This window comes from Chiloscyllium plagiosum, chromosome 14, assembly GCF_004010195.1.
Source record: "Chiloscyllium plagiosum isolate BGI_BamShark_2017 chromosome 14, ASM401019v2, whole genome shotgun sequence".
Taxonomy (NCBI): Eukaryota; Metazoa; Chordata; class Chondrichthyes; order Orectolobiformes; family Hemiscylliidae; genus Chiloscyllium; species Chiloscyllium plagiosum.
The window spans coordinates 10,185,731-10,205,684 of NC_057723.1; the positions used below are offsets into that span (position 1 = coordinate 10,185,731).

General features: G+C 45.5%; 1 protein-coding gene across 1 annotated transcript in view; it reads left to right on the forward strand.

The window, feature by feature from the left end:
- LOC122556477 (tyrosine-protein kinase ITK/TSK-like) overlaps positions 1-19,954 on the forward strand; it is a 68,453-nt gene that overhangs the window by 34,904 nt on the left and 13,595 nt on the right. Inside the window, exons 10-12 of the mRNA XM_043703144.1 lie at positions 12,192-12,325; positions 15,003-15,077; positions 16,758-16,929. Of these exons, the coding sequence (XP_043559079.1) occupies positions 12,192-12,325; positions 15,003-15,077; positions 16,758-16,929 (381 nt within the window). The remainder of the gene's footprint in view (positions 1-12,191; positions 12,326-15,002; positions 15,078-16,757; positions 16,930-19,954) is intronic.

Here is a 19,954-nt window from a genome sequence, read left to right on the forward strand (position 1 = left end):
TACTATCTACCACCACTCTCTGACTTCGACCAGTTCGCCAGTTTTCTATCCAATTGGCCAAATTTCCCACTATCCCATGCCTCCTGAGTTTCCGCATAAGCCTACCATGGGGAGCCTTATCAAATGCCTTACTAAAATCCATGTACACTACATCCACTGCTCTACCCTCATCCACATGCTTGGTCACCTCCTCAAAGAATTCAATAAGATTTGTAAGGCAAGACCTACCCCTTACAAATCCGTGCTGGCTGTCCCTAATCAAGCAGTGTCTTTCCAGATACTCATTAATCCTATCCCTCAGTACCCTTTCCTTTACTTTGCCTACCACCGAAGTAAGACTAACTGGCCTATACTGCACTGTTGAATTGTCAGTTCTGTGAGTGCTGCATTATTGAATTTTCAGTACTAAGGGTGTGCTGCTGTGTTGAATTGTCAGTTCTGAGTGAATGCTGCACTTTTGAATTGTCAGTTATTTGGGAGTGTTGCATTGTGGAATTATCAGTAGTGAGGGAATGCTGCATTATTGAATTGTCAGGACTGAATGTGTGGTGCACTGGTGAATTGTCAGTCCTGAGGGAGTGCTGCACTGTTGAATTGTCAGTACTGAGGGAGTGCTGCACTGTTGAATTGTCAGTACTGAGGGAGTGCTGCATTGTTGAATTGTCAGTACTGAGGGAGTGCTGCATTGTTGAATTGTCAGTACTGACGGGGTGCTGCCTTGTTGAATTGTCAGAAGTGAGGAAGTGCAGCATTATTGATTGTCAGTTCTGATGGAGTACTACATTATTAAATTTTCAGTACTGTGGGAGTGCTGCACTGTTGAATTATCAGTACTGAAGGAGTGCTGCACTGTTGAATTGTCAGTACTGAAGGAGTGCTGCACTGTTGAATTATCAGTACTGAAGGAGTGCTGCACTGTTGAATTGTCAGTTCTGAGCAAGTGTTGCATTACTGAATTGTCAGTGCTGTGGGAGTGCTGCATTGTTGCACTGTCAGTAACGAGGACGAGCTATATTGTTGACTTGTCAGTACTGTGGGAGTGCTACACTATTGAATTGTCAGTACTGAGGGGGTGCTGCATTGTTGTATTATCAGTTCTGAGGGAATGCTGCATTATTGAATTGTCAGTTCTGAGGGAATGCTGCATTATTGAATTGTCAGTTCTGAGGGAGTGCTGCACTGTTGAGTTGCCAGTACTGAGTGAGTGCTGCACTGTTGAACTGTCAGTACTGAGGGATTGCTGTATTATTGAATTGTCAGTTCTGAAGTGGTACTGCATTGTTGTATTGTCACAACTGAGGGAGTGCTGCACTGTTGAATTGTCAGTACTGAGTGAGTGCTGGATTGTTGAATTGAGTACCGAGTGAGTGCTGCAGTATTGAAATGTCAGTTCTGAGGGAGTGCTGCATTACTGCATTGTCAGTCCTGTGTGAGAGCTGCACTGTTGAATTGTTGGCTATGTCGGAGTGCTGCATTGTGGAATTGTCAGTACTGAGGGAGTGCTGCAGTATTGAATTGAACAGTGCTGTGGGAGTGCTGCATTGTTGAATTGTCAGTACTGCTGGAGTGCTGCAATATTGAATTGTCAGTACTGAGGAGTGCCGCATTCCCAAATTGTCAGTTCCAAAGGAGTGCTGCATTATTAAATTGTCAGTTCTGTTTGAGTGCTGCATTGTTGAATTGCCAGTTCTGTTTGAGTGCTGCATTGTTGAAATGTCAGTTGTGATGGAGTGCTGCGTTACTGGATTGTCAGTCCTGAGGGAGTGCTGCATTGAGTGCTGCACTTCGAATTGTCAGTTCTGAGGGAACGTTGCATTGTTGAATTGTCAGTACTGAGCGAGTGCTACATCATTGAATTGTCAGTTCTGTGGGGATGCTGCACTGTTGAATTGTCGACGATATGGGAGTGTTGCGTTGTGGAATTGTCAGTACTGAAGGAGTGCTGCAGTATATTGATTTGATAGTGCTGTGGGACTGCTACTCTGTTGAATTGTCAGTACTGAGAGAGTGCTGCATTATTAAGTTGTTAGTACTGAGGGAGTGCTGCACTGTTGAATTGTCAGTTCTGAGGGAATGCTGCACTGTTAAATTGCCAGCTATGTGGGAGTGTTGCATTGTGGAATTAATAGTACTGAGAGAGTGCTGCAGTACTGAATTGACAGTGCTGTGGGAGTGCTGCACTGTTGAATTGCGAGTACCGAAGGAGTGCTACTCTGTTGAATTGTCAGTTCTAAGAGAGTGCTGCATTATTGAAAAGACAGTACTGAGCAAGTGCTGCATTATTAAGTTGTCAGTACTGAAGGAGTGCTGCATTATTGAAATGTCAGTTCTAAGGGAGTGCTGCATTATTGAAATGTCAGTACTAAGGGAGTGCTGCACTGTTGAATTGTCAGTTCTGAGGGAATGCTGCACTGTTGAATTGTTGGCTATGTGGGCGTGTTGCATTGTGGAATTATCAGTACTGAGAGAGTGCTGCAGTACTGAATTGACAGTGCTGTGAGAGTGCTGCATTATTGAATTGTCAGTACTGATGGAGTGCTGCACTGCTGAATTATTAGTACTAAGGGAGTGCTGCACTGTTGAATTTTCAGTCCTGAGGGAGTGCTGCATTGTTGAATTGTCAGTACTGAGGGAATGTTGCATTGAGGAGTTGTCAGTCCTGAGGGAGTGCTGCAGTATTGAATTGACATTGCTGTGGGAGTGCTGTACTGTTGAATTGTCAGTACTGAAGGAGTGCTACTCTGTTGAATTGTCAGTTCTGAGGGAGTGTTGTACTGTTGAATTGTCGGCTATGTGGAAGTGTTGCATTGTGGAATTGTCAGTACTGAGGGAGTGCTGCACTGCTGAATTATCAGTACGAAGGGAGTGCTGCACTGTTGAATTTTCAGTCCTGAGGGAGTGCTGCATTATTGAATTGTCAGTACTGAGGGAGTGCAGCATTCCCAGATTGTCAATACCGTAGGAGTGCTACATTATTAAACTGTGTGAGTACTGCATTGTTGAATTGTCAGTACCAAAGGAGTGCTGCATTATTGAATTGCTAGTTCTGAAGGAGTGCTGCATTGTTGAATTGAGTACTGAGGGACAGCTGCAGTATTGAAATGTCAGTTCTGAGGGAGTGCTGCATTACTGCATTTTCAGTTCTGTGTGAGAGCTGCATTGTTGAATTGTCAGTACTGAAGGACTGCTACTCTGTTGAATTGTCGGTACTGAGAGACTGCTGAATTATTAAGTTGTCAGTACTGAGGGAGTGCTGCACTGTTGAATTGTTGGCTATGTGGGAGTGTTGCATTGTGGAATTGTCAGTACTGAGGGAGTGCTGCAGTATTGAATTGAACAGTGCTGTGGGAGTGCTGCATTGCTGAATTGTCAGTACTGATGGAGTGCTGCATTATTGAAATGTCAGTACTGAGAGAGTGCTGCATCATTAAGTTGTCAGTACTGACCGAGTGCTACTCTGTTGAATTGTCAGTACTGAAGGAGTGCTGCATTTTTGAAATGTCAGTTCTGAGGGAATTCTGCGCTGTTTAATTGTTGGCCAAGTGGGCGTGTTGCTTTGTGGAATTGTCAGTACTGAGGGACAGCTGCAGTATTGAAATGTCAGTTCTGATGGAGAACTGCATTACTGCATTTTCAGTTCTGTGTGAGTGCTGCATTGTTGAAATGTCAGTAGTGACGGAGTGCTGCATTATTGGATTGTCAGTCCTGAGGGAGTGCTGCATTGAGTGCTGCACTTCGAATTGTCAGTTCTGAGGGAATGTTGTATTGTTGAATGTTCAGTACTGAGCGAGTGCTACATCATTGAATTATCAGTTCTGTTGGGATGCTGCACCGTTGAATTGTCGACGATATGGGAATGTTGCATTGTGGAATTGTCAGTACTGAGGGAGTGCTGCACTGTTAAATTGTCAGTACTGAAGGACTGCAACTCTGTTGAAATGTCAGTACTGAGAGAGTGCTGCATTATCAAGTTGTCAGTACTGAGAGAGTGCTGCATTATCAAGTTGTCAGTACTGAGGGAGTGCTGCATTATTGAATTGTCAGTTCTGTGGGGATGCTGCATTGTTGAATTGTCGACTATATGGGAGTGTTGCATTGTGGAATTGTCAGTACTGAAGGAGTGCTAATCTGTTGAATTGTCAGTTCTGAGGGAGTGTTGCACTATTAAGTTGTCAGTACTGAGAGAGTTCTGCATTATTAAGTTGTCAGTACTGAGGGAGTGCTGCACTGTTGAATTGTTGGCTATGTGGGAGTGTTGCATTGTAGAATTGTCAGTACTGAGGGAGTGCTGCAGTACTGAATTGAACAGTGCTGTGGGAGTGCTGCATTATTGAATTGTCAGTTCTGAGGGAGTGCTACATTATTGAATTGTCAGTTCTGAGGGAGTGCTGCATTATTGAAATGTCAGTACTGAGAGAGCGCTGCATTATTAAGTTCTGGGTCAGTGGTGCTGGAAGAGCACAGCAGTTCAGGCAGCATCCAAGGAGCTTCAAAATCGACGTTTCGAACAAAAGCCCTTCATCAGGAATAAAGGCAGTGAGCCTGAAGCGTGGAGAGATAAACTAGAGGAGGGTGGGGGTGGGGAGAAAGTAGCATAGAGTACAATGGGTGAGTGGGGGTGGGGATGAAGGTGATAGATCGGGGAGGAGAGGGTGGAGTGGGTAGGTGGAAAAGGAGATAGGCAGGTAGGACAAGTCCGGACAAGTCATGGGGACAGTGCTGAGCTGGAAGTTTAGAACTAGGGTGAGGTGGGGGAAGGGGAAATGAGGAAACTGTTGAAGTCACGACATGGTTGAAGAGCTTCAGGGCAGAGGAAATGACCTGGGAGTTGCAGTGGGAGAGGGACTCCCTGAGATTCTTGTAGAGAGAGGAGGAAAACTTCTCCAAGGCAGGCATCCTTGCAAGAGGATTCGCAGTAGGGTTAAAATCAACGAGGTAACAACAATGACTGCAGATGCTTGAAACCAGATTCTGGATTAGTGGTGCTGGAAGAGCACAGCAGTTCAGTCAGCATCCAAGGAACTGCTGTGCTCTTCCAGCTCGATTTCGAAGCTCCTTGGATGTTGCACTGTTGAATTGTCGGCTATGTGGGAGTATTGCATTGTGGAATTGTCAGTATTGAGGGTGTGCTGAGTTATTGAATAGTCAGGACAGAGGGAGTGTTGCACTGTTGAATTATCAGTAAATGGGAAAGCTGTACGGTTGCTTTGTCAGTGCAGAGGGACTGCTGAATTGTTGAAATGTCGGTTCTCCGGGAGTGCTGCATTATTGAAATATCAGTAGAGAGGGAGTGCTGCAGTGTTGGATGCTCAGTTCTGAGTGAGTACTGCACTCAACACTGTATACATCAAACCCTCTCCCACAACCCAACACTCCACACTGTATACAACTAACCCTCGCACACACCCCAAAACTTCACACTGTATACAGCTAAACCTCTCTCACACCCCAACACTCCACACTGTATACAGCTAACAGTCTCTCACATGCCAACACCACACACTGTATACAGCTAACCCACTCTCACACCCCAATACTCCACATTGTATACGGCAGCCCCTCTCTTACACCCCAACACTCCACACGGTATACAGCTAACCCTCTCTCACACCCTAACACTCCACACTGTATACAGATAACCCTCGCTCACACCCCAACACGCCACACCGAATACAAGTAACCCTCTCTCACACACGAACACTCCACACTGTATACAGCTCACCCTCTCTCACAACCCAACACTCCGCAGTGTATACAGCTAAACCTCTCTCACACACGGACACTCCACACTGTATACAGCTCACCCTCTCTCACAACCCAACACTCCGCAGTGTATACAGCTAAACCTCTCTCACACCACAACACTCCACACTGTATACAGATAACCCTCGCTCACACCGCAACACGCCACTCCGAATACAGCTAACCCTCTCTCACACCAACACTCCACATTGCATTCAGCTCATCCTCTCACACCCGAATACGCCACACTGTATATAGCTAAAACACTCTCACACACCAACACTCCACACTGTTTGCAGCTCACCTTCTCTCACACCCCAACTCACCACACTGTATACAGCTAACGCTCTCTCACACCACAACACTCCACACTGTATACAGCTAACCCTCTCTCACACCCAACACTCCACACTGTATACAGCTAACCCTCTCTCACACCACAACAGTACACACTGTATACAGCTAACCCTCACTCACACACCAATACTCCACACTATATACAGCTAAAGCTCTCTCACACCCCAACACTCCACACTGTATACAGCTAAACCTCTCTCAAACACCAACACTGCACACTTTATACAGCTATCCATCTCTCACACCCCAACACTCCACACTGCATACATCAAACCCTCTCTCATACGCCAACACTCCACACTGTATACAGCTAACCCTCTCTCACACCCCAACATTTCACACTGTATACAGCTAACCCTCACTCACACCCCACACTCTACACTGTATACAGCTAACCCTCACTCACAACCCAACACTCCACACTATATACAGCTAACCGTCTCTTACACCCCAACACTCCACACTGTATTCAGATAACCCTCTCTCACACCCCAACAGTCCACACTGTATACAGCTAACCCTCTCTTACACCCCAACACTCCACACTGTATTCAGATAACCCTCTCTCACACCCCAACAGTCCACACTGTATACGGCTAACCCTCACTCACACCGCAACACTGCACACTGTATACAGCTAGCCCTCTCGCACATCCCAACACACGACACTGAATACAGCTAAACCTCTCTCACACCCCAACAATCCGCACTGAATACAGCTAACCCTCTCTCACACCCCAACAGTCTACACTGTATACGGCTAACCCTCTCTCACACCGCAACACTGCACACTGTGTGCAGCTAACCCTCTCTCATACCCCAACACTGCACACTGTATACAGCTAACCCTCTCTCACTCCCTGACATTTCACACTGTATACACATAACCCTCTCTCACACCCCAACATTTCACACGGTATACAGCTAAACCTCTCTCGCACACCAACACTGCACACTGTATATAGCTAACCCTCTCTCACACCCTAACACTACACACTGTATACAGCTAACCCTCTCTCACTCCCCGACATTTCACACTGTATACACATAACCCTCTCTCACACCCCAACACTCTACACTGTATACAGCTAACCCTCTCTCACACCCCAACACTAAACACTGTATACAGCTAACCCTCTCTCACACTCACCACTACACACTGTATGCAGCTGACACTCTCTCACACCCCAACATTTCACACTGTATACCGCTCACCCTCTCTCACGCTTCAACAGTACGCACTGTATACAGCTAACCCTCACTCACACACCAACACTCCGCACTGTATACAGCTATCACTCTCTCACATCCCAACACTCCAAACTGTATACAGCTAGCCCTCACTCACACCCCAACATTTCACACTGTATACAGCTAACCCTCTCTCACACACCAACACTCCACACTATCTACAGCTAAACCTCTCTCACACCCCACCACTCCACACTGTATAGAGCTAACCCGATCTCAAACCCCAACACTCTACACTGTATACAGCTAAACCTCTCTCACACCCCAACACTGCACATTGTATACAGCTAAATCTCTCTCACTCCCCAACACTGCACACTGTATACAGCTACCCCTCTCTCACACCCCAACATTTCACACTGTATACAGCTAACCCTCTCTCACACCCCAACGCTCCACACTGTATAGAGCTAACAGTCTCTCATACCCCAACACTCCACACTGTATACAGCTAACCCTCTCTCACACCCCAACACTACACACTGCATTCAGCTAACCCTCTCTCACACCCCAACATTTCTCACTGTATACAGCTAACCCTCACTCACACACAAACACTCCACAATATATATAGCTAAAGCTCTCTCACACACCAACATTCCATACTGTACACAGCTAACCCTCTCTCACACCACGACATTTCACACAGTATACAGCTCACCCTCTCACACCCAAATATGCCACGCTGTATACAGCTAACCGTCTCTCACGCAGCAACACTACACACTGTATCCAGCTAACCGTCTCTCACACCCCAAAACTACATACTGTATAGAGCTAACCCTCTCTCACACCCCAACACACGACACTGAAAACAGGTAACCCTCTCTCACATCCGAATACGCCACTCTGTATATAGCTAACCCTCTCTCACACACCAACACTCCACACTGTATACAACTAACACTCTGTCACACACCAACACTACACACTGTATCCAGCTAACCCTCTCTCACTCCCCAAAACTACATACTGTATAGAGCTAACCCTCTCTCACACCCCAACACACGACACTGAAAACAGGTAACCCTTTCTCACATCCGAATACGCCACTCTGTATGTAACTAACCCTCTCTCACACACCAACACTCCACACTGTATACAGCTAACACTCTCTCACACCCCAACATTTCCCACTGTATACAGCCAACCCTCTCTCACACCCCAACACTACACACAGTATACAGCTAACCCTCTCTCACACCCCAACACTCCACACTGTATATAGCTAACCCTCTCTCTCACACGCCAACACACGACACTACCTACAGCTAACCCTCTCTCACACCCCAACACTCCACACTATATAGAGCTATCCCTCTCTCACACCTCAATATTTAACACTGTATACACATAACCCTCTCTCACACCCCAACATTTCACACTGTATACAGCTAACCCTCTCTCACACCCCAGCATTTCACACTGTATACAGTTAAACCTCTCTCACATCCCAACAATGCACACTGTATACATCTCAACCTCTCTCACACCCCAACACTGCACACTGTATACAGCTAACTCTCTCTCACACCCCAACACTCCACACTGTATACAGCTAACCCTCTCTCACACCCCAACGCTCCACACAGTATACAGCCAACCCCCTCTCACACCCCAACACTACACACTGTATAGAGCTAACCCTCTCTCACACCCCAACATTCACACTGTATACAGATAACCCTCTCACATATCCCAGCACTACACACTGTATACGGATAACCCTACCCCAACACTCCACACTGTATATAGCTAACCCTCTCTCACACCCCAACACTCCACACTGTATACAGCTAACCCTCTCTCACACCCTGACATTTTACACTGTTTACAGCTAACCCTCTCTCACACCCCAGCACTCCATACTGCATACAGCTAAACCACTCTCACACCCAAGCACTACACACTGTATACAGCTCACTCACACTCACATCCTAACACTACTTACTGCATGCAGCTAACCCTCACTCGCACTCTCAGAAAACTGAGTCGAGCCAGATTTTTTCACTACCTCACACCCTGACACCCAACACAAGATACAGCTGATGCTCTTTCACACACCAACACACCTGAATACTGTGACTGTTTCAGTTATCGCTGACAAGACAGAGTGAGTTCCAAATATCTGGGGAATTTTTCAACTGTTTTGGTCTGAGCCTGATTTTAACCTGTTCTACTGATGAGGGGAGGTGGGCACGGCTCTTTAAATGCATGGAGGCAGTTTTGTCGCTCTGGCTATGGATAACAATGCTCCAGCTTCTGTTTGCACTGGATTGGATATTTCCCAGCTGGAACACTCCCGAGATCAGAGACATCTCTCTGATACTGTCTGGCACTTATTGATCTGGACTGAAACATAAACAAGAATTTCACCTCCTGTCACCTGGGCCATTCTGTAACTGTGTGTGTGTGTGTGTCTACATTTGTATATTTGAATTTGAGTGCATATACATGCGCATGTGTGTGTATTTGCTTGTGAGTCTTTGTGCGTATGAGTATGCATGTTACCTGTGTGTGCGTATTTATGTGTGTCTTTGTATGTACGTATCTGCATGTGTGTGGGTTCATTTGCCATGTGTGTGTATGAGTGTATGCGTATGTATATTTGTTTGCACGTATATGGGTGTGCATTTGTATTTTTGTGTGTATGTGTGTGCATTTGTGAGTCTTTGTGCATGTGTGTGGTTGTGAGTATTGTGTCTGTCTGTGTCTGTGTGTGCGTGTTTGTCTGTGTCTGTGTGTGTCTGTCTGTGTGTGTCTGTGTATGCACATGTGTTTGGTGCAGTGAGGTTTGCAAGGACGTCATGCACGAAGGGAATGGTCGACCACATCCTCTTACACTGAGCCCTCCGAACCTTGCCAACGAATGTGTGAAAAATAACCAGGGGGTGAAGATATATTCCGAGAAATTGTTTATTTGCAATAAATTAATGTTTCAGATTCAGAATCTGGGCTGCCGTTGAGCCTTAATGTCACTATGGAGACAATCCATTTGTAGTCCAGTACAGTTCCACTAGCCATACAGACCAGGGCCTGGGAAACTTTCACTCACCCACCCAAACCATCTCCCCCTACCCCACAATATCCATGCCGTGTGCTGACCTGAATACTCTTGATCTTCTTGGTTTACAATTGAGTGTGACGAGTCTCCATCAAGTGGTTAGGCCTGTTGTTAACCAGCCTGTTCCACACTGACTGACTTGTCCAATGTCAGTGTCTTTCTTTAATTTCTCATTCAAGGCTGGGTATAGATAGAGCAGTGAGACAGAAAGGTGCTGAGAGACAGCAAGATAAACAGAGATAGAGTGGTAATAAAAGAGTGAAATTAAAAAAGACAAAGAGGGAGAGAGTCATAGAGATCATAGAATCATAGAGATGTACAGCACGGAAACCGACCCATTGGTCCTATTTGTCCATGCCAACCAGACATCCCAACCCAATCTAGCCCCATTTGTCAGCACCCGGCCCATATGCCTCCAAACCCTTCCTATTCATATAGCCATTCAGATGCCTTTTGTAATTGTACCAGCCTCCACCACTTCCTCTGGCAGTTTATTCCATACACGCACCACCCATTGTGTGAAAAAGTTACTCCTTAGGTCCCATTTAAGTCTTTCCCCTCTCACCTTAAATCTATGTCCTTTAGTTTTGGACTCCCCTACCCTGCCTTGTCTATTTACCCTATCCATGCCTCTTGTGATTTTATAAACCTCTATAATGTCACCCATCAGCCTCTGATGCTCCAGGGAAAACAGCCCTAGTCTATTCAGCCTCTCCCTATTCAGCAGCACGGTGGCTGCTTCACAGCACCAGGGACCTAGGTTTGATTCCAGTCTCGGGCGACTGTCTGGGTGGAGTTTGCGCATTCTCCCTGTGTCTGCATGGGTTCCCTCTAAGTGCTCTGGTTTCCTCCCACAGTCCAAAGATGTGCAGGGCAGGTGAATTGGCTATGCTAGATTGCCCACAATGTTAGATGCATTAGTCAGAGGGAAATGGGTCTGGGTGGGTTACTCTTTGGAGGGTCTGTGTGGACTTGTTGGGCCGAAGGGCCTGTTTCCATACTGTAGGTAATCTAATCTATAGCTCCAAACCTGGCAACTTCCTTGGAAACCTTTTCAAGTTTAACAACGTCTTTCCTATAGCAGGGAGATCAAATTGAATGCAGTATTCCAAAAATGGCCTAACCAATGTCCTGTACAGCTGCAACATGACATCCAAAATCCTGTACTTAATGCACTAACCAATAACCATGAGATAAAGAGACAATGAGGGTAACAAAGTGAGAGAAAGGAATAGAGACACGGAAAGATGAGAGAGAACAAGAGAAGGAGACAGCGAGAGAGATGAACAGTGTGAGAATGGTGGAATAAAACAGAAATGTTAAGTGACAGAGAGAAATAAATGATAGAGAAAGAAAAAAATTGAACAGGACAGAGAGGTAGAAAGGGAGGTGGAGAACTAGAGAGATAGTGAAAGAGAGAGGTGAGAGTAATCATTGGAATGATTAAGAGAGTGGGCCCCAGGACCCAATGGGTCATAGTCATAGAGTCATAGATATGTACAGCACGGAAACAGACCCTTCGATCCAACCTGTACCATAGCTTTGGATAAAAGAGATCCCTTAGGATCGCTGAAATCTCTGGCACAGTTGACCTTCTTTAGCAGATGCTCTGGCTGTTTCAAATTCACTCACATTAGTTTCTTCCAATAAGAACGATTTGTTTGAGGCAGTCCAACCCTCACGATCCTGCGGTAAAGTACTTTGAAGTTGTGAATATATATTTGTGTCTATATTTATGTAAATGCAAGTTCTCTCTTTGTGTTTTAACTTCCACTAGTGAGAGCAATTCTGGGGTCAAACATTACCACATCAAAGAAACCGATGACACTGTCAAACGCTATTATCTGGCAGAAAAACACATCTTCGATTCCATTCCAGAACTTATCAACTACCACCAGCACAATGCGGCAGGTATTGGAAAAACAATGTTTAGTTATAATGAGAATCAATATGAAACGAGCAGGATTAATTGAATGTAATTAAGTAACAAATTAAACAACACAGCAGGAGACCATTCTGCGCATTGGGCCTCTACTAATTTCTGTCAGCCCAGTCTAATGTTCCAAAGAAACACATTGGTGAAGTTTCTCATCTTGCATTCATCAGGACAAAAGCAAGAAAGCCAAATTCTGAAGGCACTATGCAGTAAACATTGCTGTTCCCTTGTAACTCGACATTGCTGCTTGTGTAAGATGAAAGCCTTCAACTGCCTGTCTCTTTTATTTCAGTGATCGCCAAGTCCCACTCACTTGATCAATCCCATTCCTTCACTCTTTCCCAACCAGTCTTTAATTTTTGTTCCTCTTCAGGTGTCTTTTCAAATCCCATTTGAAAGCCATTCTTGAACCTTCCCTTTTGAACAGCGCACTCCAGCTCACACACAGTTAATTCAGCTCATTGTACTGATGTGAAGGCTGCTGGGTTCAATCAGTTCCAGTCAACTACAGGGTACAGATCCACAATTTTCAGCTTTCCACTCTAATTAGAATTGTTTCCTAACTGTGATAAGGTGTAATATCAAGTGTGAAGCAAGCATCATAGAATCACTGAATGGTTAAGGAGCATAAGGATACTGTTCAGTCCATCAGGTCTGCATACTGTCCTATCCAGTCTGGCTCTATTATCAAGCATCAATCTCCTGCCTTTCCCCAGCATCGCTGCACATCATTACAATCCAAAATACCATCTAATGCTCTCTTGAATGTCTCAATTGAACCTGCCTCCACCGCATTTCCAGGCAGTGGATATTGCTTCGTTTGCACATCACTTCAAATCTCTGCCCCTCTCCTCCTTGCTCCTTTTACAAGTGGAAACAGCTCTACCCTATCTACTCTGTCCAGCTTGCTTGTGATTTTGAAAACTTCAATCTGATCTCCTCTCAGCCACCTTCTCTCCAGAGAGAACAGTCTCAACTTCTTCAGTCTAACCTCATAACTGAACTTTCATAGAACCATTTTTGTAAATCACATCTGCACTCGCTCTAAGGCGTTCACATCCTTCCGCTAATGTGGCCCCCACAACTGTACATAATACTCCAGCTGAGGTCTTATAATATGTTCTGAAGAATGGTCAGATTTCTCTCCACAGATGCTGCCAGACCTACTGCGTTTTTCCAGCAATTTCTAATGCTGTTTCTGATTTCCAGCATAGAGTCATAGAGTCATAGAGATGTACAGCACGGAAATAGACCCTTTAGTCTAACTCATCCATGCCGAACAGATATCCTAGCCTAATCTCGTCTCATTTGCCAGCACTTGGCCCATATCACTCTGAACCCTTCCTATTCATATACCCTTCCAGACGTCTTTTAAATGTTGCAATTGTACCAGCCTCCACCACTTCCTCTGGCAGCTCATTCCATACCATCTTCTACTGAAAATGTTTCCGCTTAGGTTCCTTTTATATCTTTCCCCTCTCACCCTAAATCTATACCCTCTAGTTCTGGACTCCCCCACCCCAGGGAAAAGATCCTGTGTACTTATCCTATCCATGCCCCTCATGATTTTGTAAACCTCTATAAGGTCACCCTTCAGCCTCCAACGCTCCAGGGAAAACAGCCCCAGCCTGTTCAGCCTTTCCCTATAACTCAAATCCTCCAACCCTGGCAACATCCTTGTAATCCTTTTCTAAACCGTTTCAAGTTTGACAACATCCTTCCAATAGGATAGAGAGCAGAATTGCACACAATATTCCAAATGTGGCCTAACCAATGTCCTATACAGCTGCAACATGACCTCCCAACTCCTGTACTCAATACTCTGACCAATAAAGGAAAGCATACCAAATACCTTCTTCACTATCCTATCTACCTGCGACTACTTTCAAGAAGCTATGAACCTGCACTCTGAGGTCTTTTTGTTCAGCAACATTCCCCAGGACCTTGCTGCAGTTCTTGGTTTTATAGTATAGTCTTACACAAGCCTTCTATAGATGTAGGCAGCTCTTTTTCCCCCTCACTGATAGCGTGATCCAACATGACTGCACCTTGTGTTATGGAGTCATAGAGTCATACTGCACGAAAACAGACCCTTCGGTCCAACCAGTCCATACCCACCATAATCCCAAACTAAACCAGCCCTACCTGTCTTCACTTGGCCCATATCCCTCCAAACATTTCTTATTCATGTACCTATCCAAATGTCTTTTACACCTTATAACCATACCTGCATCCACCACTTCCTCTGGAAGTTCATTCCACACACGAACCACTCTGTGTAAAGAAATGGACCCCTTATGTCGTTTTTAAGGCAAGAGAAGAAAGATTTTTAAATATGCCCTCTCGTCTTGAAATCCCCCCACCCGAGGGAAAAGACACCTGTCATTTACCTGACCTATACCTCTCCTGATTTTATTAACCTCAATAAGGTCCTTGCCTCCTCCCCTCCAGTGAGAAAAGTCCTTATAACTCAAACTCTCCATTGCTGGCATATTCCTGCTAAATCCCTTCTGAACGCTCTCCAAGCTAAATAGTATCCTACTTGTAACAGGGTGACCAGAACTGGACAGAGTACTCCAGAATCTGTTTAATACAGGGAGGGAATGTCAGTGGCAAAAAATGGTCAATTGTTGAGATTCTTCTATGTTGCAGGTTTGGTCACTCGGCTGAGATACCCAGTGTCTTCATGGAAAGAAACAGCTCCTTCAACAGCTGGCTTTAGTTACGGTATGTCTTGTGTAAAGGAAACTAAATACTGACTGGGAGGCAAACAAAACATCGCCGATCCCATTAGCTGATGATGTAATAGGAGGGGGCAACCCTTTAAGGTTTTGGGTCAGAGATGTGCGGAGGAACTGTTGGAAGATCTTGTGTACGTGGTGAGTCGTAGAGACCTGGAACCTGTTGTCCAGAAGGATGGTGGATGCAAAGACCATCAATGAGTTTGAAAGGAAATTGAAAGAGCTCCTGAGCAGCAGGGACTAGAGGTCCCTGAACTTCCAGACTGGAGCTGGAGGATGGGACTGACTGGATGACTCAGAGAGCTAGCATGGGTTAAATGGACCGAACAGTTTCCCTCCATGACAGACTGACTGACTCTGAGTCATACCTGTACCTTCTGGACCCAGGACCAATCCCTTGATCCCATATTCCTATAAAAACCACAACAATGACCTGAATAACGTAGTACCATTATACAGTAAGGCGTCCCAAAGTCCTTGACAGAAATGCATGTCAGGCAACATTTGGCAATGAGCCACATGATGCAATATAACAGCAGGTGGCTGAAAACATTGTCAAAACAGTAGGGCCTAAAGGAGGCATTCCAAAAGAGGAGACATTAATCCAGAGATCCCGGATAACGTTCTGGGGACCGGGGTTTGAATCCTGCCGCGACAGATGGCGGAATTTGAATTCAATAAAAATCTGGACGCACAAATTTAATGATGACCATGAATCCATTGTTGATGGATAAACCCATCTGGTTGACTGATGTCTTTTTGGGAAGGGCACTGCCATCCTTATCCAGTCTGACCTACATGTGACTCCAGACCCACACTGATGTAGTTGATTCTTAACTGCCTCTGGGCATTAAAGGGTGGGCAATAAATGCTGGTCCATATCCCACTCCAGGCGGAAGCTAAGCTGAGATTCCAGAACTTGGGTGTATGCAGCTCGGAGGGAGTAAAATCCAAGGATGGTCAAGCGGCTGGGAAGAATGGAAGGATTAGATTAGACAGCATGGAAACAGACCCTTCAGCCTAACAAGTCCACACCGACCGTCCGAAGAGTAACCCACCCAGTCCTATTTCCCTCTGACTAATGTACCTATCACTATTGGCAATTTAGCATGGCCAATTCACCTGCCCTGCACATTTTTGGACTGTGGGAGGAAACCAGAGCACCCGGAGGAAACTCACATAGACGTGGGGAGAATGTGCAAACTCCACGCAGACAGTTGCCCAAGCCTGGAATTGAACATGGGACCCTGGTGCCATGAGGCAGCAGTACTAACCACTGAGCCACCGTGCTGCCCTAGGGTAGTAGGGCTGGAGGAGATGGGAGGAAGGAGGCCATGGAGGAATTTAAAAATAATAATGCAAGAGGCTTTGCTGTGCCAGGAACCAAAGCAGAACAACAAGCGCTGGGTGGTAGTCAAACATGACTTGATGTGTGTTCTTATAACATGGGCAGCAAAGCAGGAAGGGCTGGAATTTACGGAACATGGCAGATGGATGTGCCTTAGGCCAGTCAATCCAAAAGGTAAAGACATTGTGAGGTTTTCAGCAGTAGATGAGCCGAGGCAGGCAGTGTTACAGACGTGCAAAGGCGTTTAAATGTAAAACAGCAAGCAATGTAGAAGACCATGTGAAATGTAGTTTTGATGTTTTGTCTGGTGTCGAACAGGGACCTGGGAAATTGCAGCCACCTCCCTCACCTTCATTGAAGAGGTGGGCAGCGGTCAGTTTGGCATTGTGCACATGGGTTACTGGAAGAACAAGTACCAGGTGGCCATCAAGATGATTCGGGAAGGAGCAATGTCTGAGGAAGACTTCATCGAAGAGGCTCAAGTCATGATGTAAGTGGATGAGCTGCTACCAGGACGGTTCAATCCCTTGTGCTGGCAGAGGGTCTGTCCCCAAAGAGATTCTGAAAGTTCAAAAGATTGAGTGATAGGGAGTGGGGTGCAGATTGGACATTAACAGACATAATGGAGAAAAGTTGTCAGACATTGACATACCACAATCATGAGGGGCATGGATAAGGTGAATAGCCAAGGGTTTTTCCCTAGGGGTAGAGGAGTCTAAAACTAAAGAGCATGTGTTTAGGGTGAGAGGGGAATGAGTTAAAAGGGACCTAAGGGCAACATTTTCACGCAGAGAGTGGTACATGTGTGGAATGAGCTGCTAGAGGAGTAAAATTACAATATGTAAAAGCTTTCTGGATGGGTATATGAATAGGAAGAGTTTAGGGGGATATGGGCCAAATGCTGGCAAAGGCACTAGATCAGATTAGGATATTTGGTTGGCGTGGACAAGGTGGACTGAAAGGTCTGTTTCCCAGCTGTATAACTCTATACACATGAGTGCAGACAATTACTGGTCATCCTGCATTTTGGAATGTTCGATTAGTAGATTCCCTACAAGGTGGAATGAGGCCATTCAGCCCACTGAGTCCACAAGGATTCTCTGAAATGCATCCCACCCAGACCCAGACCCATACCCTATCCCCTACATTTCCCATAGCTAATCCACCGAGCCTGCACATCCTTGGACACTACGGGGTGGTTCAATAATCTGCCTGACCTGCATATCTTTGGATGTTTGGATTTCACTATCTGTTGTTGGGATACAGTCTGTTGTTGGATTACTGAATGACCAGCTGACACTTTGTCACCTCCACTCTCTCTGTGGTTCTTGTATAGTCTTTCCTCTGCTCCTGAAGGATCCAGTTTTACTGAAGAGTCCAAATCTAGAATTTCCACCAGTATCTGATCTTTTGCTTTCAAGCTAGTCAAGTTTCTCCCTAAGTGAGGTATATTGGATCCACAACAAAGATACAGGGTGCTCGGTACAAGGGGACCATGAGTGTTTATGCTCCTTGTTAGCTTCCTCTGATCTTTCCTCACCACAGCCCAGGACCACAACCTTCAACTGCATTCTCCGCTGGACATCTCAATAGCATCGAAACGATACAATTGTATAGGTGCTGTGGGAACAGAGTGTCCCTGGTGTTCTGTGTGCAGAGATCTTTGAAGGTAGCAGGAAAAATTGTGAGAATATTTAAAGGGGGCTCTAGATCCTGGGAATACAAAAGTAAAGAACTAATTACCCAACTTTTATAAAAGAAAAATCTGGGGTTAATCCTCAGCAGGAAATCTCCCAATTCTAGGCACATCACTGTAGGAAAGATGTGTAGACCTGACAGAAAGTACAGTTATGTGAGTGTTTCCTGGGATGAAGGACCTCAGTTACAATGAAGAGACCTCAGGACTGTTTCTCTTTGAAAAGAGGATTAAGAGGCTATTTGACAAAAGAGTCTGGACAGAACAGATGGAGAGAAACTGTCCCAGTGCGTGGAATGGGAACACAGATTTATGATAAAGAGAAAAGTACCAGGATGTCTTTTTATGCGATGAGTTGTTAGGATCTGGAGTAGATTGAGAGTCTGAGTATATAGAGAGGACAGATCTGATGGTGGTAATCTACAGGGAATTGGATGAGCACCACACATTAAATACAAAATAAAGCAGGAAGTGCTGGAAGACCTTACAGAGGTTTATAAAATCATAAGGGTCATGGGTAGGATAAATAGACAAATCTTTTTCCCTGGGATAGGGGAGTCCAGAATGAAAGGGCACAGGTTTAAGGTGAGAGGGGAAAAATTTAAACAGGACCTAAGGGGCAACTTTTTAACACAGAGGATGGTGCGTGTACGGAATGAGCTGCCAGAGGAAGTGGTGGAGGCTGGTACAATTACAACATTTAAAAGGCATCTGGATGGATTTCTGAATAGGAAGGGTTTAGAGGGATATGGGCCAAGTGCTGGCAAATGGGACTAGATTAGGGTAGGATATCTGGTCAGCATGGACGAGTTGGACTGAAGGGTCTATTTCCGTGCTGTACATCTCTACGACTCTATGAATCTAAATGCTCATCAGTTTAGGCAGCTTCTGTCGCAACAGAGTTGACGGGTGAATTTTACAGTCCCCCACATCCAAGTTTTCAGGCGGAGGTGATCCCATTAAATTCACCCCTGGTACCCCTGGGGTTGCCCTCTCAAAGCACCCCACTACCCATCCCCCTTCTCCTCTTCCCCACTTCATCCTGACTCTGATCTCCAGTTCCAAGGGACCACATGTAATATCAACAGTGACCACCTGTCATGGTGGTGCTGTTGAGACCAGAAAGCTGAAGACCAATCAGAGTGCAGGCCAGCAACTCTGTGAGGTGGGACTTCCTCTTAAACGAGGCACGGATGCCTGAGCTCCATCAGATTAACATGCTGAGTGCCATAAACTGGAGAATGGGGGACAGCCACACTGGAGGCAGGTGGGGTGAATTTCTTCCTAATCCTTTGGGTGAGGAGCAGGAAACTCAGCCAATGCTAAAATTTTACCCAAAGTTTCAGACTTCAAATCATTGGGTTTGGCCTTGAGTACTTCCTGTAGTAGAGAGTTCTACTTTCTCACCACTTTCTAGACCAAGAGGTTTCTCCTGAATTCCCCATTGGATATATTAGTGATCCCTTAATTTGATCTGGCTCGGAATTAGCAAGAGGGAATTAACATAGAACATAGAACAATACAGCACAGAACAGGCCCTTCGGCCCACGATATTGTGCCGAATATTTGTCCTAGCTTAAGCACCCATCCATGTACCTTTCCAATTGCCGCTTAAAGGTCACCAATGATTCTGACTCTGCCACTCCCACAGGCAGCGCATTCCATGCCCCCACCACTCTCTGGGTAAAGAACCTACCCCTGACATCCCCCCTATACCTTCCACCCTTCACCTTCAATTTATGTCCCCTTGTAAAACTCTTGTACCGGGGAAAAAGTCTCTGACTGTCTACTCTATCTATTCCGCTGATCATCTTATAAA